The sequence below is a fragment of the Lygodium microphyllum genome, chromosome 11 (genome assembly GCF_053477565.2).
Source record: "Lygodium microphyllum isolate KBCC chromosome 11, Lygodium_microphyllum_v1.1.10, whole genome shotgun sequence".
Lineage (NCBI taxonomy): Eukaryota > Viridiplantae > Streptophyta > Polypodiopsida > Schizaeales > Lygodiaceae > Lygodium > Lygodium microphyllum.
The window spans coordinates 128,922,310-128,948,839 of NC_141145.1; the positions used below are offsets into that span (position 1 = coordinate 128,922,310).

The following is a 26,530-nucleotide window of genomic DNA, read 5'->3' on the forward strand; positions in this document are numbered from 1 at the left end:
ATTTGGACTTTCCAATGCACCCGCTACTTTTCAACCCCTCATGAATAAAATATTGCAGCCCTTCTTGTTCAAAACAATCCTTGTTTTCTTTGACGATATCCTTATCTATAGCAAATCAAAGGATGAGCATTTAAAGCATTTACGAGAGGTCTTTGACACATTACGAAGACACACACTCTTTGCCAAGATGACAAAGTGTTCTTTCATGGAAGATGAAGTTGAATACTTAGGTCATGTTGTGGGAGAGCAAGGCATTAGAGTGGATCCCAATAAGGTAAAATGTATTAAAGAATGGCCTACTCCTACCAATGCAACCTCTTTGAGAGGATTTCTTGGGTTATCATCCTTCTATAGGAGGTTCATCAAGAATTATGCTCATGTGGCGGCTCCATTGACAGATAGACTCAAAAAGGAGGCTTTCTTTTGGGATGCCATCGCCGATCAAAATTTCAATGAGCTGAAATCTCTCTTAATTTCAGCACCTATCCTTGTATGCCCAGATTTCTCTAAGGAGTTTATCATATGTGGATGCTAGTGGAAGAGGAATTGGGGCTGTTTTATGTCAAGACCATGAAGTCATAGCTTATGAGAGCCAAAAGCTTGATGACAAGGAGCATCAATTACATGTTTATGAGCAAGAGATGTTAACAATATTGCATGCTATTAAAAAGTGGCATCATTGCATCTATGGCATCCATTTCAGGGTCAAAGTGATCATCGTGTGTTAAAATACTTCCTTCTTTCACAACCAAATTTGTCTCCCAAGCAACGAAGATGGTTAGCTACTCTTCAAGGATATGACTTTAAGATATATTATATGGCTGAAAAAGATAATGTGGTGGCAAATGCCTTATCAAGAATGTGGGCATGTTCTATCTCTACCATTTCAATCGTGCATAAGAATTGGATCCATGACATTCAAGAAGAGTATTTGCTTGATGAGCAAGCATCCAAAATGATGAAGAAATTTCAGCAAGGCAAAGGAGAAGAGTATCCAAATTATAAGTGGAATAATGGTCTTTTATGGTATCAAGGACGGATTTTCTTGACTCCTCAATCATCTTTCAAAGACCACATTTTCCAAGAGATGCACTCTTCACCTTTAGCGAAAAATCATGGTTTATTCAAAACATTTGATAACATTCATAAGAGCTTTTATTGGAAAAGGATTTGGAGAGATGTTAAAGACTATGTTATGAGTTGTCTTCTGTGTCAACAAAATAAGGATTCCATACTTCTACCCAGTGGTTTGCTACTGCAGAGTATTTATATAGATCTTCTACTTCTTGGGTAATGATTTTCTCTTTTCAACATAACTTGGAAATAGTCACAAGAGGGCTAGAATTGGGTTCCCCTTCTATAGCACTATGGGATTCACTGTTTGCTTGGCATCATGCATCACTTGGGCATCCCTTAGCATGTTTGGCATCACTTTAGCATTACTAAGCATAAGAATAAGCATTCCCATGACCATATCAAACAAGATAGGCTCTCATACATGCGTAGCATGGACTTCATAACGAGATTGCCCACAACAAAGCATAAGTGGAATAGCATTTATGTGGTGGTAGACCGGTTGACTAAATTAGCCCATTTTATTCCTACAAAGGCTCAATTTACAGTGAAGCAACTGGCTAATTAATTTATGGAATGTGTCTTTAAGCTTCATGGAATGCCAATGAACATTGTGTCCGATCGTTACACCAAGTTTATGGGCAGATTTTGGAGGAGTTTGTTCTCTTCTATGGGGACTATTTTGACTCCTAGTATAGCTTATCATCCACAAACGGACGGGCAAATTGAAAGGGTCAATAAATGGCCAGAAGTTTATTTGCATCATTTTTGCCATGACACACAAAGCACATGGGACCATTGGTTTCATCTTGCATAATTTTGTTACAATAATACTCATCACATGAGTATTGGAATGTCTCCTTTTGAAGCATCATATGGTTACAAGGTTCAAGTGCCTTTCGCATTGTTTCATGATGATGTTAATCCTAATACTCATGAAGAGTTAGAGAAGATGGATGCTCCTATAAAGCAATGCAAGGACAACATTGGAAAAGCTCAAGAGACAATGAAGGCTTATGCAGATGAGAAAAGAAGACATGTGGAGTTTGATAAAGATGAGTGGGTTTTCTTGAAGGTTCCAAAATCCCGTTATGCTTCTTTTAAGGGAGGACATAATAAACTTGCTCATAGATATTATGGTCCATACCAAATAGTTAAGAGAGTTGGGGATATTACCTATCAACTTGATTTACCTTCAACTACACACATCCACAGTGTCTTTCATGTATCTCAGCTCAATAAGTATGTTGGCCCTGAAATCCAAGTTCTTGAAGAATTACCTCCCCTTGATGAAGATGGTTTGATCATATATGAACTCGAAAAGATTATTGGTAAAGCGGGAGAAAGTTCTAAGGAATCAAGTTCTTGTGGAGTATCTTATTAAGTGGAAGGGTTTGCCTATGGAAGAATCTTCTTAGAAACATGCTTTCTATTTAGAAAAATTTACATGGCTTCTTCAAGAGGATAGTACATTCACTGGACAGTAATCAGCTTGCGGTAATAAATTTATGTTCTGAATTTAAATGCTTTATCTTCATCAAAATTTGATTTGGATACTACATATTGTCCTCTACATTTCTATACCTCACACATGGAAATTGGACACTTCTACTTCAAGATATGGCCAGATTTGTACTGCAGCCTGTTTTGGATGGCCTACAACAATTTGTTCCATTTACATGGTCTTTCTTCATCCACTTATTTGGTCTTCTTCAGCATGGACTCCTATTTCAACATGACTTCATCTATTTCAAGCTATTCTTGTACTCATCCTTGTATCTTGTTCCCAAATTCAGCTTTGAGAACAAAGCTCTTCTAGGCCAGGATGGCTTGTAATAGAGTAAAAGTGCCTAAATGTCGTAGCCAATATTTAGCCTACTAGGGTTAAGTATAAAAGGCTAAGTTGTAACTAGCCTAGTATCTTTTTGCCATTTTAAAACATTACATGTTTAAGGTCTCAACCTTCCACCATCTAAGAGGGTGAATACTCTTAGCCACCATAGCTTGGGGTGCATACCATGCTACAGCCTCTCGTCATTTGATTCTCAGCCATTAATGGTAATATCATTTCATACCTAGCCACCTTAGCTATGGTTTCTTGGAATTTAGTCTACTTCTTTATATTTTCAGTTTAATAGTTACCTATGGGAATACAAGATGCGAACAACATATGTACCAAAGAGGACGATGTATTGAAGTTTGGAACTTCTATAAGCAAATTACATTTTAGATTTGGAGACCATTGCTCACTGAATTTTGACAAATTGTATGCAAAAGTTTAGTAGGTTGTAGGAGTTGAGAGTGACTCTCCAATAAAAGAAAGAGAGTTTAGTGAGGATTGAGTGCTTAAATGCTATTGTAAATAGAATTAAGTAGGATAGTGTTGTGTTTGAGAGACGCCTTGATGCACAACATTGGCAAGGTCCTTGTGGTGTTAAAGAGGTAAAATAAGTGGATGCTAATCTAAATGTTCGATATCCATAATCTATCAACTCAAAATCATTGAAGACATGCAGATTCTTGCCCAACTAGTGGAAGCTCAACATATATTTTTGCATTTGGTTCATTTTACCATCTTATTTTCCTTTAGCAAATATTTTGAATAACATAACATGTGCACATTCATATGCGAGTGTTGAAGGGTTTTTTAAGTTCTCGATTTTGACCTAGGGTTGTTTTTTTTTTTGTGCATTTTGTAAGAAACATCATTTTGGTACATTTTGGTACCTTATCAAAGTTGGTACTCCTTGATTGCTTCAACATCAATTGCTACTATTTACTATTTATTAGTGCTCATATTATTGTAGAACATTATTCTATTATTGTTTATTAACACAACACTTTATTATTTATCCTACAACTCGAATGTCATTTGCTCAAGGACAAGTATTAAGAGCCTTAGACCCAGAGTGACTTTGTTAAAATGTTGACTATAGATCGAGCTTAAACGCGAAATGACTTCCTAGACTCCACATCATGGATGAAGGCAACACAATCCAAGTTTTAGAGTCTTGTGTCACTTGTGGGGAGTGGTTAAACTCTACCTAGGTGATTGGTTCTTTCATGTTGATCTATAGGCACAAATACCACCCCCTTTGTTTCACTGGCACCAAAATCAATTTCTTTCATTAGCACTCTAATGACATGGAAGATATGCTAGGAGTTAATGACCCTAACAAAAGCTTGGATGGTGAGGAAATGGATATTACCATTATAAAACAAATTTAGGACATGCTAGATGATTTGCAAAAATATATTTTAGAGGGAGACAAGGGCCCCCGACTTGATGAAAATGCTCATCATTAACCTCGTAGTGATCCCCACCCTCGAATGGTTTTTAATGTGCATGAGCAAGTGTTGTATGTAAATGATTCCCTAGTTCCTAAGTGATGTGATATGATAACGATTGAAGGAGCTACAAAAGGCAAGAGTATATACATGATGTAGAGTTAGAGTTCAAGATTGAGGGAGTCAACTACAAGGGAGAACCTACTCATTATGAAGTGTTAATGGAGGAGCTAGTAGGATAGAATGAGCTTATTAAACCTACTAATTGTAAGTTCTCTCATGCACACATGCCCAAGATGTATGCATGCAAAATACAATGCATATATACAAGCATTGTATGGCCATATAACACCTCTTGGTATGAGTCTATTATGATACTTGATTCCTAGTGTTTTTTAGGTTCAACTATTTGTTGTCTATTGCACTTCTTATTTGTTAATTTATTTTGTAGCCACAACTTATGGGTCGATAAGCATAGTGTTATAGAAAATAAGCTCCCAAATTATTGTCCTACATTGAAGGACAAATTGATAATTACTTATATCAATGGGGTGCTCTTTCAGGATATAAAAATTCCAAATAAAAGTAAATCGCCATTGAAGGGATCCAAACTAATCTGAGACATAGAAAGTGTTACTATATGTTGAGGCAAAAATGCAAAAATTTCCTATTGGAATTGGTATCTTGAGCAAGTATTATGATTTTGGGGCTGTTGCAAGAATGTAAAGCGAATGCAAATTTTATATGTATGCTTCCCATTCATTGTGAGCAACCTAAATATCCTTAACATGTAAAGGTACTTGAAGACCATCAATAATTATATGCTATGTAATCTTATTGATCAAGTATTATGTTATCTTCTCTATATAAATATATGCACTTTCTCAAGGAGTGAAGTATGGAGAGAATTTTTTTATGATATTCCTTATGTTGATGCTAAATAATGGCCAAGACCTATGATTTTAAAGAACTTGCAAAAACTATAGACAAAATACTCTTTTTTCAACGCTAGTAGCATGATATTTTAGGAACACCTGTTGTAAGCCTTTGAAGAGTGAAAATGAAAATTGCTAGCAATCCATTCCTGAGCTAGAAGTGTAACCCTTTGACAATTCTTTCTATCTAATGGATATAGTTGAGCCTTGGTTTCAAGGATGGATAAAAGATCCCTATCCATCAGCCTACCGTAAGCAACACCCGATGTTTGAGGTCGATGATGAATTGCCCCTATTAATGGCTAATTAATTTGTTCAAATGGGAGGCTATTTGTTTGGCCCTCCAAACACATGATTTGTCCCAACTAGCATGTGACATTTTGTGCACTTTGTAGTGCATCCCCACTTCCAATGTTTAAAAGTTGTATGTTAGGATGCTAAAGTGAGAAAATGGTAATAAGAGCATAGTAGATGGGTTATGCTAGGGACGAGGGAACTTAGAACCATCGTCTTGAAGACTAGCTAGCCCATGAATATTATGTTGTATGGGCAAACAAATTCATGGGAGGAGTACAATCTAAGGCTCAAATATAATTGAAGACATTTTCAAAATTTCAACAAAGCTCCAACCAAACTAGCAAACTTTGGCACAAACTTAAGGCCTCTATCCTACATTCACCATCTTACAATTATATGATGCACTCATTGATTTTGCCTGTATCAACCACTTGAATACCATATCCCCACCACAATCTTACTAATTCCATCTACCGATTTCTTGAGTTTCACCTTACCTTCATTCATCCCCCCATATTATTCCTCATCATGGACAACTTCATTCACACCCCCCCCCCCAAAAAAAAAAATTATTCCTCGCCTTCATTCATCCCCCCATATTATTCCACAAAACCATGTCAAGTCAACATTTGCTTTGAATACCAAATGTTTGTCAAGAACTTAAGTTCAAAGGTCATGATCACAGCACATCCACCAAAACAAAGCAATAAAAGAACATTGAGGTGTAGCCATAGGATCATTTGTTCCTATGGATCTATGTGATTGCTAGTAATGTAATTGCATTCTCCCACTAAAGCCTTGGTCACTACAAATAACAAATGAAGAATGATGCATCAGACATTTTTAGTAGCAAAAAAAAGGCTTGCAGCAATCAATTAAGTTTAGAATCGACCCCTAAAAGTAAAAATTGATGCTGAAACATAATCAGGCATTTTCCACTGCTACATTCGAAATGCACCAAATATGGTCTCTCCATACTTTTAAAATATTGAAGTGAAGCATTCTCTGTAGATGATATTTTAGCAGACTTTGGGTATGGTAGCTATTGATTAGCATAAGAAAGTTGCAGGTTAAACCTTGCAGGTTCACATAATCATACATTCTCCATTGCTGCTTTCATGAAAATTCACATATTTAAGAAGGGGTTGTTTGGCCAAGAATTCATTTGTGAAAATTAGACCGTGTACAGTTATACTTGATTGAACATACAGTCACACTCTGCATAGAGTGTCCTTGCACAACCCTATCCCCACCCTTCCCCTCAACTCAAACTCTTCAAAAAACCATAAAATACACTATGGTACTCATCATGCAACATATACAATTTGAGTCCCTATTGAACATTGTAGACATGCTTATCCACCTCCCAATTCTCCTGCAATCTCTTTATGTATAAAGCTCTGGACACAGACAGCAATGGGCTTGAAAATTTGAGGAATCAGACTCCACCAGCAGAGATTTCAGAAAATTATCGGGTAACTAAAGAGAGTAGCTAGTCTGCCAAGGACTTTGACAACTGATATGCAGAAAACAGGGAGCAAGAGATTGCAAAAAATGAGGAAAAAAAACTCATCACGACTGCAGCATCTGCCTTTGAACAGAAAAGCCAAAGACTCCAGGTAGAACATGCCGGTGGCCAGATGTTACGCAGACCATGGCGTGAAAGTTGGGATGCTGTAGCAGCCGAGGAACTTGCTGAAAACAGCAGGAATGCCAAAATCTGTACACACAAATTGAGCAATAAGGCAGACAAACATGATCTTCACGCCCAAAGTTTTTCTGAGAACTCATATTTATCGGTCTTTGCAAGAATAACAAAAACTTTTGCATATTAGCCAATGTATCTAAACCCTAAAAACCTCCTACCTGATCACAGGCAACAATATACAGCCTTGAGTCAAAAGACCCTGAGAAGACTCTCTTGCTACTGGACTGCCCAAGTTGTATTACATGCCAGCCTGAGTAGATGAAGAACAGTACATTGAGAGCAACGAGATAGCTGCAAAGGCAATAGCAAACTATTATGACTAGAATAAATTAATGAAGGAGGGGCAAGGAAAGTAATAAACTTGGAGAAACCTTAAACAAGAGATGACTAAGAAAAAGCTCGAAAGACACTGACACTGAATTTTACAAATCAGTCGAATCCAGTGAAAACAAGCAGCAAACGAATGGAGTCCATCAACTTAACCATCATAACCAGCATTCAAAAGAGAGATCATTCTCTAGCTGTTGACACCTCATTAGAAAAAATAGCACCAGCTAAAGATCAGGCAAATCAGAAGTCTAGCCCTTTGTTCTACTATCTCATGTTCACAACTGCTGTAAAGCGATTGTACTGATTGCCACCAATGTGGCAGGGCTGAGGAAACTACCAACTGATCACCTAGCATGACAGACGAAAAAGAGCTGCTATCCAATGAGAAGATAAACCAAAGGGTATCCAATGAGGAGATAAACCGCCCCTTCACTATTCTATCCAACTATCCTATCTGCTACTGAATGCTGGACCAATGCAAGATCTATGTCTTGCAGCCTTCTGCACTGCTGGCTGATTGACACTGGCATCTGGTGAACAACTAAGTCAGGGAGGCTGCATCGCAGTTCAGCTGGCAGTCAAATTAATTTGGAACTGAACAAATTGTTTTCAGTTGCACATTCATCCTATTCCACCAGCTCAGCAATATATTAGGGTGCCATTGTGTGTACATTTGCAAGTCAGCTCTCACTAGATCATAGTTGAAAGTATGACAGACATTTACGCTTATTTCAAAGTCTGTTGCCTTAAAAAGATTGGTTTGCAACAGCAGGCATTACACAAATATAAGCAGCAGACCCCAGGGATGTCCCTTCACCTTGAGACAAACCAACTAGAAGTGGAACTTCAGTATACAAGAGAGTATGACTGCTTGCTCAAGTTACCCAATACCCCTGCATGCTTGGTGGCACCACCACAATCATGAAGTTCGGCCAATGGAAGCCGCTTCAGAGACCATATGCACTCCAGAGTCCAAACCAAGGTTGTCACATCTAATAGCATCCAATTAGTACTGTATAGTGTTAGTATAGTATTAGTCGGACTAGGAAATCTTGGGCATACATCTGATGCAGAAAACTAACACGCATAATTTAAGGCCTATACTTCCAATGCTTGAGGAGATAGAAAGCTTGAGAGCATGTATTTCTTTAAAACTACTAGAGCTATTCAAACACGATACAAAGAACCTAGTTCTACCCTGAAACTAGCAGTCCCTAACCAGCAACTTGTTGTTTGGTGCCTGCTCTCACAGATTGGTCCTACACTACTTGATTACATGGCCACCAGTTGCCTTCACCAACCATGACTCTCAAGCATCACACTTAACCAAATCTATCACACAAGTGTGCAATTTCTGCACACCAAAAAAGCAACAGCACACAGTCCAAGTCAATTGCCAAAGCAACATTAGTGTTCTGTGAGGAGAGAGGGGGCTATGAACAAACTACATGCAACCCTAGACAATTCTGCAACACTATTGTCTAGCCTTGACCCATGACTAGGAAGGATGAGAAACAACATGTCCTTGCATGCACATTGCAGAGAAGAAGGAGAAAACTGTCCACAATGGTGGGAAAACATCAACAATCCCTCTCTAATGAGCAAAACTGCTAACTGGCCTGCCATGGTGCCCTCAAAAACTACTAAGATGCTACCCCAAGCTGACTAACCTTGTTTTAGCTTTCTTCCTAATGTTTTTGCATTAAAAACATATTTTAATCCAAAAATATCAAATTCCAGTATCCTAGCACAAACTTTGCCCCTACTGCAAAAAATTAATATTTTAATTTACACTACCCTAGGTTTACAAAGCCCCAAATTACTTCAATATGTGTGTGTACACCTTACACATTAAATAATTAACAAATTTCTATCTTCTTTACACTGAATCTTAGCCACTGATGGACCTGTACATATCTTGCACAACTTATGCAATCTCTGGCCTGCTCAAAGAGCTAGGAGTTAACCACATGATAATCCTTAACCTCAATTGTGTACAAAGTGTGACCCAAAAGGTATCCAAAACCGAAATACATTGAACCAAAGGACACTTGCAACTTGGGGCACACAGTTGTTGTCATTAACTTCTCCATAAATGCATTCCTACTACAGTTACCAATACACTGGCAGAAACAATAATGCACAAAGTAATTATCACAAATAGTAGTGCACACTACACATGATACTCAGTGCCTGGGTAAGCATCCACATACTACTAGCAAGCTAGAGTGTCTAGATTAATCATCATAGAAGTCTCAAAGCAAATTTACTCAATAGATAGTATCATCAAGCAACCTCTAGATCTCGAAGCCTACTTGTATTCAAAGGCATGGAGGTGCTACTCTCTCTTTAGCATTAGGCAATCAAAATGTCTCCCTAGGATCCAACCTATGCACATGACAAAACACAAGCCATACCCACGACATCGAAACCATAACCAAATGGACATCAAACTCACCTCCCACCAAAGGGCGAAATGAGCTCCAACTTGAGCCTAGGGCCACTAATATAACGAACCATGCTCGCATGCATAGAGCTAAGATCCTATACTACCAAGTCGCCCCGTCCCACTATACAGATGCAAGAACCATTGAGCCTAGAGTCCAAGCATAGCAACCACCTAATGAATGTGCACAAATGGGCCATGAGTCTTATAAATAGGACTCAATTGCCCTAACCCTAAAGTACCATTAGTGTGTTGGCGCTCGCTCACTCATAACCCAAGGCTATGACTAAATGCTTTTAACAATCATAATGTTTGTGTCACAAAGATCTGAAATTTTATTGCTTTGCTTAGCATTTGATTAAAAGTTGATCAAATGTGCTAATGTGACTTGTGCATGTGAGGCAAAAGTTAATTATTTCATAGTGTGGGACCCAAGACCCCAAAATATCAATTGATGCCAAAGGCAAACACTGCAATAAATTATGTCTAACAAGTACTAGGTGGTACCTAGTGTCAGATTTTGGTCTAGACTAATTTATTAACCACTAATATCACTAGTGACATTAGAACTAGGCATTAATTAATTAATTAATATCGATACAAGGGCTAATAATTGCTCAAGGATACTTGGAAGGCAAATTGGCCCAACCAATTTGATTATTGATTGCTTCAACCACTACATATTTCTTTTGGAAAGTGGACTGACATGAGCATTGATTTTTTTACGAGATTTCCTACAACAAAGCATGGGTGGAATATTAGTTATGTGGTTGTAGACTGGCTAACTAAATCAGCCCTTTTCGTCCCAACAAAGGTTCAATTTATAGCAAACCAAGTGACTGATTAATTTATGGAAAGTGTCTTCAAACTCATGGAATGTTGATGAAAATTTTGTAGCATCTATGGATCTTGAACTTGATTAGATGCATGTTAGAACTGCATTTCTGCAAGGTGATCTAGAAGAAGAGTTATACATGAAACAGCCCGAAGGCTTTGTTATACATGGAAAGGAGCATTTGGTATGTAAGCTTAAAAGAAGCTTGTATGGTTTGAAACAAGCTCCTAGACAATGGTATAAAAAGTTTGATGCCTTCATGCTCTCACATGGTTTTAAACAGAGTAGTGCAGATCACTGCTTATATATTAAGAAGGCTGATGATGGAAGCCTTACAATACTTGTGCTTTATGTGGATGATATGCTTATTGCTGGTAAGCATAAAAGCCAAATTAATGCATTGAAAAGACAGCTGAATTCAGCCTTTCCTATGAAGGATTTAGGTACAGCTGATCATATTTTGGGCATGCGTGTCACACGAGATAGAGAGCAACAACTCTTATTTCTCTCACAAAAAAAGTATATCAGCAAAATACTTGATCATTTTTCTATGTTTGATGCTAAGCCTCTTGATGTACCTTTTCCACCCTACCTTAAGCTTAGCAAAGCAGATTGCCCAAAAGATGACAAGGCAACCAATACCATGAAGGGTCTTCCTTATGCTTCAGCTTGTGGTTCACTCATGTATGCTATGGTTGCTACTAGACCTGACATTGCTTATGCAATGGGAGTTGTAAGCAGGTTCATGTCGCATCCTGGCAAAGCACATTGGGAAGTAGTGAAAAGTATCTTACGGTACCTTAAGGGCACACAAAGAAAATGTATTTGCTATGGCAAGGGTACGTTGGATCTACAAGGGTATTGTGATGCAAACATGGCAGGTGACTTGGATACTCGCAAATCTACTAGCGGGTATATCTTTACCTTGACAGGTGGGGCGGTTTCTTGGTGCTCTAGATTGCAAAAAATAGTAACACTCTCTACCACTGAAGCTGAATATATTTCAGCCACCGAGGCTTCAAAAGAAGGAGTTTGGCTTGGTTGTTTGGTCAAGGATTTTGGGCTGCCCACCAAAACACCTGTACTTAGATGTGATAGCGAAGGAAAGTCTATTCTTCTTAATCCATTTCTTATGGAGGCTTTGCTTGTGACATGACTCATTAATCAGCCCAAAAGGGTACCATAGTCATTCTATCAAACAAAAAGGGATCTTCTACTTTTAAGGCTTCAATAACTTCAGAAACGTCTTTCTTATCTCTGCCTTTTGCGAGTAAGATAGACTCTTCTAGCTCCCTTTCATAATCTTCTTCTACATTATCCCTTTCGTCCTCTTCACATTCTATTTCTACCTCTGTGGAGGCTCTGTAAGAGAAGAACAACCTCTCTATTATGTCTTCAGCTTCTATCTCTATCTCTATCTCTGCTCCTTTCTCTATATGTGGCTCTGCCTCTACAACTGCCATGTAACACAAAGAACAATACATCTATGCTTCTATCTCACTGTGAGTGTCTTGTATGCCTGGCTAAGAATGCCATGTTTCATGCAACTACCAAACATATTGATGTTCGGTATCATTTTATCAAACAAGTTCTGGATGATGGTCTAATCACCCTAACTAAGATCAAATCACAAGATAACCCTGCAGATGTTCTCACTAAAAGTCTTGCAAAGGCTCCACATGAGCATTCCATTAGACTTAAAGTAGACTGCCGAGGGGACAATATCCAACAATCACTGCCTCTCGGGGACGCGGACTACAAAAGCACAAGTTGTCGAGGTGGCAACCCTAGAAGAAGTAGAAGCAACCTCCATAACGCATTGCAACGGTCGCAAGGAGGCCATGGTACCAGTCGATCCTCCTATGGCTCGAAAGGGCTTAGTGTCCATCGGATGCGTCTTATTGCCTTGAGCATAAAAATCAAAAAGCCAGTGCAAAATAAACTTTGTGGCCCAAAAGGAAAAGGTGGCACGAGTGCCTGGGAATAGACGTATATACTCCGGCAAGATAGGGAGCAAAGGTCCATGTCAGTAAGCATCAGTGGGGGTTCTAGTGATGCAGGAAGAGGAGCACCCAATTGTCTATTCATTTGGTTGTGGAAAAGTCATAGCACCGGAGTGTCAACCTGTAAAAGGGTGGGTGGGTGGAAGAGGAAGAGAAGGATTTCTTTGTCTCCTAGTGATGCAACAGAAATGAAGAGGAAAATCAATACATGATGCCAAACCCGTAACCTATCTTTGTCTTCTCTAATGAATAGGTTTTTTAGCTCTTTGAGCTCCTACGCTCTGATACCATGTCAAAAATAACATGTATGCTCTGATACCATGTCAAAATAAGCAACGGTGCAAAGAGACATTAGGGTCTGTAGAGAGTATCACAAAGTGTATACAGCGAACTTTAAGAGAGAAAAGAAACTCAGAAACGCAAGAAGAACACGATGACGATGCATTAAATCGTGTTATGAGAAGAAAATTTGATACAACGAAGCCGAAGCTTAGAAGATAACTGCAATGTCCTGTCTAAATCAGGCAACAACACCTATGGAAATCTACACAGTGAAGGGAGTGAAACGCAATCCTCCGAACAGTGGACTATCAAAGTAATGACTGGAAGGTGAAAGGACAGCTATTGAGGAAGAGAACTGCAATCCTCCAATGATGTCAGAGATATGGTAGTTGATCGCTAGTTGTCGAGGGAGTGAACCATAGTTCTTTAATACCGAAGAGTCATCTAGGTAGCAAAACGCAAATCCCCAAGTATCAGAGCTGTCAAACGCAGGAGAGCAGCCCAAATGCTAATGCTAGATGGATAATGATGACACTAGATGATGGAGGATGAGCCGGGTTGCAAAAACGCAAGTCCCAGCAACCTCTGTGACAAAAGAGTAATGTCATGTGATGGAGGAGAAGCCAGGCTGCAAAAACGTAGGTCCCAACAGCCCCTATGATAGACAAGTGACACCAGGTGATGGAGGAGGAGCCAGACTACAAAAACGCACGTCTGAGCAACCTTTCTGACAGACAAGTGACACCAAGTGATGGAGGAGAAGCCAGGCTACAAAAACGCATGCCTCAACAATCCCTATGATAGACAAGTGATGCCAGGTAATGGAGAAGCCAAGATGTAAAAACGCTAACACTAAGCTGGAAATGATGATGCTAGGCAAGTAGAAGATCTCAACACTGAAAAACGCATGTGAAGGTGAAGCCTAAAGGAGAAGGGTGCTGATGCCAAGCAAATAATGGTGACGCTAGGTAAAAGATGCTCCAAACACAAAGCCTGATGCTGGAATAGGACGCCTGAAGCAAAAGAGAAAGGGTGAAGGCAAGCATGAGCCACGAACTACAATGTTCTCCTAAAGGGATGTACATGCAGTGAAAGGGGTTGATGAGAGAAGAGAAGCCCGTCTAATGACGGAGAAAGAGGGGTGAAGAATGACTGAAGAGTGGTGGGGTGGTCTAGAATGAATGAAGTGATTGCCTATTTATAAGCATAAGCTATCCATGGTGGTGTATCACTATGTAGGCGGCCACTAAAAAAGTAGCCAAAATATGGACACCATTCCTTTTTGGGGCTGTAAGTGCAAAATCCTAAATAAAGTGTGTGAACGAAAAAAATAGTTTATCAACATTCCATCCCAAAGCAACAACAACATCCGACAAAGGGTGCACAATGGCTACCCAATCTACACAATGACCTAACAAGACTACAAAGGCAATGAACCAATGGTTATCCTATCAAGGGAGTCCAAGTGGTCACCACAGAGAGGCCAAGGTATTGAACAAAGGGTGCACGTCGATTACCCAATGGTCTACCAAGGCTTGCAAAGGTAGATGAAACCACAATGAGATTTTTTTTGGGTTGTTATTTGTGGTGATTTTATAATGATTGTTACAAAAATGGAAGGTAGCAATCGATTAAGTAACAAACGAGATACTAGTAGCCAAACCCAAAGACTTTCACAAAATAAACAAACTATCCCTACCACTACTAGATATGGGGGATCAAGTAATAGACTAGTAGTGTGTAACAAATATAGGGGAATATGTGGAGAGACAAAAAAGATGTGTGGAAAGCAAGCAAGCAAGGGAGACTACTGCCTTGGAGACTACCATATGCAATACCACAAATATGGTGGATTAAGAGTCAACCACTCTAAGGTGACCAAAAAGGGATAAATGCACAAGACGCATGTTCACATGTGCAGAATGCCAATGCAATAGGATTATGCAAAAGGAGATGCAAGATGTCATACTCACATAAAATGGTATGCAAGGTGCCACTAGAACAATGCGCTCGTAGGGGAATTGTTCACTTGCCCAAGCACCCTTTTACAAACATGTTATCTTGACAGTGTGAATAAAAGTACAAAAAAATTTCAATAAATACAATATCTGAATCAAAATCTGTAAGCATCATCACTATCACTGTCAAGAGAAGAAGTCACCTCCTCTCAAAGTCGAAGCAAAAGTTGTAGACCGCTGCCTCTCACCATCGAACGGTGGAAGGAGAAGTAAGCACTCTCTCTATCCCCAAGATGTTGATGTTGATGGAAAAAAGGAGTAGCGCCCAAAGAAGAAGAGTAAGATACATGTCTAGCTGAAAACATGTGAAATGAATAGCCCCCAAGGTGGCCTTCAAAGAGGCAAGGATGAATCCTACGAAAGAAACGCTATCAAAAGATACAACCGTGAGAAAAAGTGTCGAACGATCCAAGTCTTCGCTAGCTAGGCGGTAAATCCTGTAGAAGCAAATGTCAACCTTCAAAAGAAAGCAAAAACAACTACATAAGATCATCAAACGTGTTGACCTCAACTTCAATAGAAAGTGCAAGTGGGTACTATGTACAAATGTGAAAAGACTCCCACTACCAAAAGGTAGGCACACTAAGAATGTAAGAAAGTAAAAGAAGATATGTGCAACGGAAAAGAGAAGACGAACGAGAGCGTGCCCTACAAGGATCAAGGGATGTGTAGGTGGAAAGTGAAAAGGGATCACGAGAGCTTCAACCTTTGTTCTACAAGGCTAGACGGTTGGGCTAGAGATGTTGACCACAGGTAAACCAATAACTGAATATTGCTTCACTTAGGATGCAGGTGCTATCTCTTGGAGTAGTAAAAAGCAATCCACAATTGCCCCATCATCTATAGAGGGGAAGTATAGAGCGGCATCTTCTACCACATGCGAGACAGTGTGGTCTCGGAGGCTATTGGGAGAGCTTGGCTATCCTCGAACGAGTCCTACTACACTTCATTGCAACAATGAGAGTTGCATTGCTTTGGCACAATATCACGTATTCCAAGTTAGGTTAAAGCACATAGAGATACAATACAAATTCATTCAAGAGAAGATCTTGGATGAGACTATTGATGTGATGTATTGCAAGACAAAGGATAACTTGGCAGATTTGTTTATAAAGGCTCTTCCTCAGACCATTCTTCGATGGCACTCCAAATCCCTGAGCCTTATGCTGTATCCAAGATCTGAGAGGGGGTGTTAAGAGATTCAGTCATCCTCTGGATGGGCACAAGCAATGTACTATTTTGTATAGTTAGTACTCTCAAGCATTTTTACACATTTCCTAGATCAAGTCAAATAGTTCCATGCAGTTGCTAGTTGATTTCCAGCAATTCCAAGCAATTGGCAGGCCATACAGGCTGAGTAGGATACCATGTGTCATTTAGATTATTTACATAGCAATTTTTTATTGCTTGCTGTGACCATTTTATGCAGCAGTCAGCCAGTTTTTACTGCTGACCTGGTCATTTTTCCCTATTTTTAATGGCCTACATATTGGCCGGTCTGCCCCGATCATTTTTACTTGGTTTTCTCAAGTGGAGAGAGATCCTCAGCAAAGATACACTCGACAACCCATTGTACATATCTTATCGTAATGATTCATCATATTATATCATAGACAAAGTACAAAGGAATACAAAAGCCAAGGCAAAATCATTGAAGAGACCACCTGATGTCAAGAAACTAAGTCATCTATGCCTCCTTCATTTCAGCATTCATTCATTGCAGATTTTTGCATTGTATTGTCTCTTTCTCTCTCCCTCTTCTCTCAGTCTTCATTTTCTTTCAGTCTAGTCATACGCTTCCGCATTCACTACGCTCTAACGATTGCTGCAAAACACTCTTCTCTTGCTACTCATCGCAAAAACCGGCAAGTTCGCATCTCCTCTTGCTGTTACAGCTCTTCAAAAACAAGAATGGGAGAAGAAAGAACCCCCAAATGGCCAATATCAAGTTTCTAAATGAATAACCAATTGCTCCTTAGTCAAATCATGTTTTTTAATCAAGGGCTAATTAATGACTTGATCATTAATCATATATGAGCTGCTCATTGAACTATCACAAGGCTGGTCATTTTGATGGCAAGCGTCGATTAAAGGCAAGAGGTACCCAACCAAAACCCAAGGATCAAACCATTGCTCCTCGATCAGGTAATCCCCAACAAGGGAGGCAAGGTGGTGACACTCAAAATCAAGGGCAATGAAGACCTCAAACCCACACTGCCACTAGTCAACCATCATAGCCAGTTTCGTTCTCAACTCCACAAGGCATGTCTAACTAGTCTACTGGACCACAAGCCCACCTTGTCTTTGTAGGGACATCAGTCCATATTCACAAGTTACCTCCTGATGAGGCGACCGCAAAGGCCTACTACTCTACCCAACCGGGCACATCTCACCTATTTGGATTGTAGACACTGGAGCCACCCAACATGATCCCCATCCAAGAAATTTTTGTCTCCCAAGACCCTACAGCCAAGAATATCTAATGTGGAAACAACTTTCGATCATGATCCATGACCTAGGTTGCATCAAGTTTCATATTAACAAGGGTTAAATCTCAATTTGTTGAATAATGTATATTATGTCCCCTAGTTTAGAGTGAACTTTATATCCATTCAGTAGCTTTATCAATTGGGACAAGTGGTCTTGTTTACAACAACCACAATCGAGGTCGTAGACTCTCAAACCAGTTTAGTGATTGCTCACGGCAAGGCATGGCATAGTGGCCTCTATATGATGACCCAGTTTCTCTCCTAGTTGACTATCAAGAACTCCGAGTTCCACGGTTTTAGGGCTTTAGCCACCACAAGAGAGCTTACAAACAATGAGTGTCTCTAGCATTTCCACTTTGGACACCTTAGGTATGACTCTTTATGAGTTGTCACACCATCAAATGGTTGAGGGATTTCTATGCCTTAAACTATCCAAGGATGTCTATCACGCTTGTCAACTTGAAAAGCAACATTGCACGCTATTCCCTTAGCAAACTATGCATAGGGATAAGTTTCTTCGATTGATTCACATTAATCTTTGTGAGCCAACATCCACTGCTACCCTGAATGGTGTGTTGAACTTCTTTTTTAATCGTGGATGACTATTCGAGATCTATGTAGATGTACTTCTTAAAGCATATATTTGATGCTTTCACATATTTCTTTACATGGTGTACCTTATACAAAATCAAACTGGTCATTGTATATGAACCATGAGGAAATCTTGTCCTAGCACAAGGTGCCAAGTTTGGCACTCTTTATCCCTTACTTGATTCGAGTCTATCAACCATGTTTTGACAATGGCTACAGTACCACATGTATCGTTATAGCATCATCACCGTGGGCACATATCCTTACAGGAAACGAAAATGCTTTCCCATTTGTTGCATCTTCCACTCCTTGACTATAAGTGTTTTGATTCTTGTGATCATTGTCTTTATGGTAGGCAAACTCGTAACTCGTATAATAAGTTTGGCATTACACGCATGGGTGAGCCTTTGCTCTTGTTCATTCTAATGTTTGTGGACCTATGCCCTACAAGTTTTTAGGTGACGCAAAGTATTTCGTTACTTTCATTGATGATTACTTGTAGTCTGGGCATATCCCATAAAGCAAAAATCAATAGTCTTGGAGACATTTCAATGTTGGCTTACTTTTGTTAAAAACCAATCTAGGTGTTGACTAAAATGCCTACGATCTGACAATGAAGGTGAGTATGTATATAAAGCCTTTGAGCAATTGTGTGATGAGAGGGATATATCATATTAAGCATCAGTTGACAGCCCTATACATCCCACTAAATAATGGTATGGCTAAGCGCATGAATAGGATGATTCAGGATCGAGTTCATAGTATCCTTAGCCAAGTAGGCTTACAACTTAGCTCCCACGAGTTTTCCAAGTTCTAACATGGGCACATCTCTCACCAATTTACCTCTGTGAACTCCGCCACTTAGAATGGATTTGTAGAGCATAGGAACCAGATTGTGAGGAACATGGCATTCTCTATGTTGTGCACAATAGAGCTCCTCGAGAAACTACAAACTAGGGCTATTAACACACCAATGTACATCCTCCACCAATGCCCAATTGTGGCGGTTCCTCAAAAGGACTCCTTTGAGGCATTCTTTGGCACTCGGCCTCTCATCTCCCACTTCAAAGTCTTTGGATGTCATTCTTACATGCACACTTCTAATGATGAGATAGGAAAGCTTGATCTCCGAGATAATCTCTTGATTTTTGTAGAATAGTCCTCTAATGTGAAGCCTATCAATCCTCGGATAAACAAGGTGATTGCCCAAAGAGATGTAGTTTTTGACTAGAGGAATATAATGTAATCTACTACACCGATCTTTGAGCCGATTCCTCATCCCCCGGACCCAAGCCTCCTCCCAAGGACCTATTACCTCATTTATACTAGCAAATCATGCGAAATTCAAGGATCCTTCCACTAGATTCCATCTTGGAGGACCCAAGAAGATCTGCTCGCCTTGCACCTACTACCTCATTTGCATCTATCATTAGATAATCCTACGAATATATTGGCCAAGCTGGTTAACACACCAATTCTTCAATGCTTGCTACCATGGATCGGTATAGGTGTTCCCTCCCCTTCTACTCCAAATTGATGGGGAGAAGGTGCTGCCTCTTGCTTTCCCTTCCACATTGAGAGGGGTGCCTTGTTCTCTTGGTGGTGACAAGATTTTGATTACATATTGCTTCATTGACATTATTATCTTTGTACTATTGTATCATAATCCATATCATCAAGATGACTATGATTGTAAAAGGATACTTAGGTAAGTTAATAATTCCCTTGCAAGGACATTGTCTAAGTGGTGTCGTTGCATGGTATTTTGCATGAGCACAAGGATTTGCATTGCCCTTTCAATTACCCCATACATTGGCATTCTGTTCTAGTAAACATGCATCTATACGCATTTATCCCCTTTAAATTAAAGAGTAGTCAACTCTAAATCCACCATATTTGCGACAGCTCCCATAACAGCCTTCTAGGATTCCTTCACCGCATACTCCCCATACCTTTTTTTCATCATCAACATCCATGGGTGGTTGGGATAGCTTGTCTGTTTTGTGATATGTTGGATATAACCATCTCTTTTATTCTCCCCTTGGAGCATAAATTACTCCATAAGTCAAGAATTATGCTTGAGAACACTCCCACAAAAAAAAAGATACGTCCATTGTGGTTCCATCCGCTTTTTTAGGTCTTGGTAGCCTATTAGGCAACAACCACGTACCCTTTGTCCAGTACCTTGGTCTCTCTAAGGTAATCACTCGGGCTCTCTTAGTAAGATAACCATTGTCTCTGTAAACTTGGTTCATAGCCTTTACATAGGCTATCCCTTTTTTTGGTCTAGTCATTCAATGTGTGAGAGATTATGAGGTCTCCTAAGGGCAATGCCACATACCAATATTAAGTTGAAAATTCACATCCTCATGATTGGGTGTTAGGGAGATGAACTCCTATACAACAGGAGCAAGCATGCAGATAACCTCAACGGGCAAGCAAGCTAGACAGCACATGAACAATTCAAGCAAACCAAGGCACCGCACAAACAGCAATTGGATTGCAGCACAATCAACTAATCCAAGCAACAAGTCGAGTAGCAAATCGACCCATTTCAATAGGCCAACCTAGATGGGTGTTGAGCTACAATATGCATTACTTGCTGATTAGCCTCTTAAACAGCCCCAAACCTACACCATTTGTGATGTACGGTTTGTGAAAGTTCCAATCTCAGAGGGGGGTGAGAAACACCTTGTTCTTAGAGATCCTGGTGATAGTTGGACACCGACGACTATTCCTCTAGAGCTTCTACCTCTTGAGGACTCTTTTTCGCCATCGATGAACCTTCCTGAAACTTCAGCAAATGGTAAGCGACAAGGCAAGCTTTGGCCTCCTCCTCATTGGGCTCGTGACACTCTTCGCGATGATGAAAGGATTGAGGGGATCCCTGAAGAATGGCAGCTGCAAGATGGCCCGCCGTGTTCTTGGAGGAACCAAGCACACTATACCAAGCTTATGTACACTAATTATAGTTTGATGACTCGTACCATACTACCATGCAAGATCGGGAGCCCACCTCCATGAAGGAGGATTTACAACATGATCATTGGCGAAGAGCGATGGAGCAAGAGCTGAAGTCGATTGAGAGAAATGGCACTTGGTACCTTGTGCCGAAGCCTCCCCATAAGAAGATCATTGGAGTCAAATGGGTCTTCAAGACCAAGTACTATAGTGATGACACGCTGGACAAGCACAAGGCCCACCTTGTTGCTAAAGGTTTTGCACAACGCCTGAGCATTGATTTCCATGATACTTTTGCCCCTACAACTCGAATGGCTACTATTCGCATTGTTCTTGCCTTGGCTAGGCATAGGAGATGGCCAATCTATCAACTGGATGTGAAGTTTGCTTTCTTGGATGGTGAGTTGAAAGAGAAGATCTATGTTGAGCAGCCTCCAAGCTTCGAAACTTCTGATGGTAAGGTGTATAGGTTGAGGAAGGCTCTCTATGGCCTTAAGCAAGCTCCCCGTGCTTGGAATGAGAAGATTGCCTCTTTCCTCCAAGAGAAATCAAGGTATCGGCATTCCACGGCCAACCCCCAACTTTATGTTCATACCTCAGGTGAAGGTCGTATGTTGTTTGTCCTTTATGTGGACGAATTGATTGTGACAAGTGACCATGCCGAGATGGTCAAGTAGACACCACTTCATGAGAAGTTTGAGATGACGCATATGAGGCTGCTTCATTTCTTTCTAGGTCATGAGATCTATCGGACTCCGAGGGCGATCTTTATTTCCCAACAGCGGTATGTACATGAGCTCTTGACTACGTGTGAGATAGACGGATACAAGTCTCTTACGACTCTTATGGACCCGAATTGGAAGGCTATAGCTCATTCTAATTCTCCTTTGGTGAATGCTACCCATTATAGGCAATTGGTTGGCTCCTTGTTCAGGCTTCTCAATACTTGTGTTGACTCATGTTATGCTATAGGTGTGTTGGCTAGGTTCATGAGCGAACCCAAGATGGTGCATCGGCAAACTACTTAGAGGATTCTGAAGTTCCTATGGGGAACCCTTGATCTTGGGATCTATTATCCAACAAGTACAAGCTACAAACTTGGTACTTTATAGGATGGAGTGATTCAGATTGGGTTGGCAATGTGGATCATCAGAGGTCCACGACAAGTTATTACTTTACCTTGGGTGCCGGTGCTGAGTCATGGAGCAATAAGAAGCAACCCATGATTGCCGTCTCTTAGACTAAGGCAGAGTATCGGGCAGCATCTTCTACTACATGTGAGACAATGTGGCTTCGCAGGCTCTTGGAGGAGCTTGGCTGCCCACAAAGAGATCCTATTGTTATTCAATGCGACAATGAGAGTTGCATTGCCTTGGCCAAGAACCCTATGTTTCATGCTCAGACAAAGCATATTGAGATCAAGTACCATTTCATTCGGGAGAAGATTCTAGATGAGACTCTTGCCCTGGTCTACTACAAGACAGAGGACAATCATGCCAATTTGTTTACGAAGGCACTTCCTCATGCTTTACTTTGACAACACTCCAGTTTCCTTAGCCTTCTGCCGTGTCCAAGATCTGAGAGGGGGTGTTAGAGATTGGCATTGCCTAGACAAGCAGGTTCAAATTTGGGCAATTTTCAATAGTTGTACTAGGCAATCCATGTGGCAAGCAGATGACACCAACAGGCAGTAGGCAAGGCGGGTGACACATGGCAGGTCGGACAGTCCGCAACAAGTCGGATAGTTGCTGTCCAATTGGCTGCATTAAATGTAGCCAACTTGCATTATTTCTTGTACTTTTCTTGAGCTATTTATTGGCCCCAATCTCCACACTCTTCCTCAATTCTATTCTCAGGTTTCCACACTGTTGTTCATGGAGACTGCCCTTGAGGTTCACAAAGTGTGAGATCTTCGAGGTGAAGACATACGCAGACATACTCTCTCCACCCATGTACATATCTATATCCTTATATAACATTCTTCACTGCAGATTTTATGTTTCACTATCTCTTTCTCTCTCTCTTCTCTCTTTGTTCACCCTTTGTCTTGGTCATACACTTCCGCACTACTTCACTCTGACAGGCTTTTCCTTGATTTTCCTTAACTAAACATGTAGCCACACAACAACATGCTTTTCTTGTACCACACCTTATAAAATCTCGAAGGTACCATTTAATACTATATGTCACATCGTACCATATTGTACCTCTCATACATGATAATTATGGTTGTGGCTTTATTATCATGGATGCAAGAAATCACTAATGAGTTTCATATTCCACTTGTCTCCCTTCGGACCACACCTACCCATGCTAGCCTTGCTAAGTCAAGTGCAATACTAGACAAGTAGGCCAATGACGGTGAGCTCCTACATTGAGGAGATAAGTGATTCCCACCTCTATGCGGATCCTATTATTACCTTGGATCTTGCATTTTTTCTTTCCCTTTGGATCATCATAGTAGGGTCCATCCTCAATATATGTTCACAAAGATCAATCTTTGGCGAGTCAATAGAGACATAGACGCGAAAAGCATAGCCCTTACCCAAGCATAATCTATCAATCACTACTCGTGAGGGAATGAGGTAAGACTCTAACCATCTCAAAGTGGAAAGGACCCATTAGATCCCATCCCATGCCAACCTTAAATGTATTGGATAGAAGAGGAATGCACTGCCCTTACCCAAGCATGAAACTACCCACCATTGAGTATGGGAAATGAGGTAAACTAAGCATCTCAAGCTATGAGAGGGGGTGAAACGCAAGCCCATCAGGCCCCATCCCGTGCTAACCTTGAATGTAACACTAAGGTCTAGAATTACCCATCAATCATCATTCATCTAAACATCCTCAAAGTGCCTACATATATCTATCTATTAATCATGGCAAATGTGAGGTAAGACTAAGGATTTCAAGCCACTATAAAGGGTGACATCTAAGCCCCATCCAAACCTTAAACCTTTCTACCTTTTGTACCTTTCTATCCAAATAGACTTGCTCTCCCTCAATGCTGCTCACCTTAAGGGCACAAAAGTCTATTCATTGGTCATGAGTCATGGCTTCAAAGTTCATAATAAAACAAGCACAAAATAGTGTAAAACGACAACATGACAAAAGCATCAAATATGAATCAGTGGAACAACAACCTACATGTACTTGTAGGACGATTTACCAACAAAGATGCCTTTTCCAGTTTTCCACATTAAAAGACATTTGAGATACCATTTGAAAAGTTCAAATCCAGTCGGCAGTCTGATTAAAATTCATCTTGCGCAAAAGTGGCGAGAGTGTGTTAATTTAGCAGTTTCTGGTTGTTCGTATATAACACCATTATCAGTAGGACACTAGTAAGGCTTACCTGTAAGCTTGGAAATCACTAAACTTCATGACGAAAGTGCTTCCTGCCCCAGAACGTTTCTCTCTAGTTGCAGCCATCACCGAAAATGCTATCAATGATAAAATTGTACTTCCTGCCCGCAGGATAACTTCAGTAATCTTCATCTGACTACTTGATGTGCGAGGCAACCAAGGCTTAGAGGCATAGATGGCTGGTGATGATCTAAATGAGACAGATTTCTTAGGGAACTGTATGTTCTTTGCAGTAGAAATTAATGATTGAGTGAATGCAGGAATAGCTGTGCGGATGGATCGATCAATGTTGACCTTTGCATCCTGAGCACTAATAGCATTAGAGCCTTCAACCTGCCCTAGGTCTTTGTTCTCAAAATCATCGACTTTTAAGCTTTTTGCTGAGGCAATGCCAGTTCCCTCTTGTCCCATCCCAACAGATTGATCCAAACCTTGTGGTCGCAGGGGAGATGTGCCTGGGGTGGCCCTTTGCTCCAGGGATCTGCCAAGTTCAGAAAACTGAGAAGACAAAGAAGGTTGAGGGGGCGTTGATGGGCCAGCAGATAGATTTGATTCGGGGGACATAGATGCTCTGGGAGATGTGGTGACTCTAGGAGACATGCCTCCCAGTCCAAGCGACATGGCTGTTCCAGCCAGCAGGGGGGTTCCAGGAGACAGGGGAGTTCCAGGAGATGTGTGCAGTCCAGGAGACGTGATTCTTCCAGAAGAGATGGAAGGTCCAGGAGATTCTGAAGGTTGAGGGAACACAGAATGTCCGGGAGACAGGGAAGGGGAGGCGCGGTCCACTTGGAATCTGTCGGATCCTGAATCGTGGGATTGCCGAGGAGAGATGCTGGGTGAGACTTTCGCTTCTAGTAAGGTTCCTCCATGGTCAAGACCTTCAAACAGGTAGGACGACGACAGTGGAGAAGAGCTTACTTCAAAATGGGCATGGGTTTCTTCCCACTTCTCCACATCCCCAGCTATGCCATTGGCCATCTCATCTAGATCATCGTCGCCTTCTTCTTCCTTATGGTCGTCTGCTTTAGGATCAGTCGCAGGTGACCTCGATTCCATGTCCGAGCTTGAAAAACCCGTGTGCAATATTTCAATCCGATCGAACAGAGGCGATCATTTAAGAGAAACTGCTTCTTGTGCAATTCCAATCCCCTTTGCTTGATGCCCGCACCGGGAAGCGTAGCTCCTCCTGACACCGAAAGATGCCGCTTCTCTCTGTGTGAGAGGAGGTTCAACTTCTACTATCACAGAGAGAACCTTCTCCTTCGCCTCTCACAGAGAACAGATTCTCCTTCTGTCACAGAAATAAGGCTTCTTCATCTCTCCTATCACAGAAAGAAGCTTAGCTATGTGAGAGACCTGCAAGATGCTCTGCTGTGATGCTAATAAGAAGCTTCCATTGAGAGGAACTGCAAAAAGGTGAGTGGCGGCAAACTTCAAAGGAGCTCTTTTGTGTGGGAGGGTGCGTCCCGATGGGTAAAGGCCTATGCTCGAACCCTGAGAGAACAGATCTCTATCTCTCTCGTGCTTTTGAGGGCTCTGCGTGTGTGTGTGTGTGTGTGTGTGAGAGAGAGAGACAAGAATAAGAAGGGGGCGGGAAGACAGAGGTTCTGTACTGACTTGGCAGCCGTGGGAAGCCCCGTTTGACTGCAAAGCAGTGGGCCCATTGAACACAAAGATTCTTCCCCACCCCATACTCCATCAAAAAATGAGAGACATGATTTCAACATGAAGTCACCCTCTTAGCTCTAGTCTTCGTGATTCTTAGAGCCCTGTCGCACGCATGGTCTCGCACCAAGGGTTCGGGCGCGGGGGGATGGAAACGCCAGTTGCCACTCTCTCACTAACCCTGCCATCACACCATCCCATGCAATGGGGGTGAAGAGGACTTTCTTAACCCCTGGCTT

At 40.9% G+C, this 26,530-nt stretch overlaps 1 protein-coding gene across 1 annotated transcript; it reads right to left on the reverse strand.

Annotated features, from left to right (window-relative positions):
* Positions 1–6,591: 6,591 nt before the first annotated feature.
* LOC148029371 (uncharacterized) lies at positions 6,592–26,192 on the reverse strand. The gene is made up of 3 exons (XM_087688174.1): positions 24,616–26,192; positions 7,461–7,593; positions 6,592–7,314 (listed from the first exon to the last, which is right to left on the reverse strand). The coding sequence occupies exons 1-3, from the start codon at positions 25,680–25,682 to the stop codon at positions 7,087–7,089; spliced, it is 1,428 nt and encodes a 475-aa protein (XP_087544300.1). The 5' UTR covers positions 25,683–26,192; the 3' UTR covers positions 6,592–7,086.
* Positions 26,193–26,530: the final 338 nt, after the last annotated feature.

Coding starts and splice junctions, on each gene's coding strand:
- LOC148029371 (XM_087688174.1), bottom strand. CDS start 25,682: ATGGAATCGAGGTCACCTGCGACTGATCCTAAAGCAGACGACCATAAG. Junction 7,594..24,615: donor AGTGATTTCCAAGCTTACAG/GTAAGCCTTACT, acceptor TTGCCTTTGCAG/CTATCTCGTTGCTCTCAATG. Junction 7,315..7,460: donor ATATTGTTGCCTGTGATCAG/GTAGGAGGTTTT, acceptor TTGTGTGTACAG/ATTTTGGCATTCCTGCTGTT.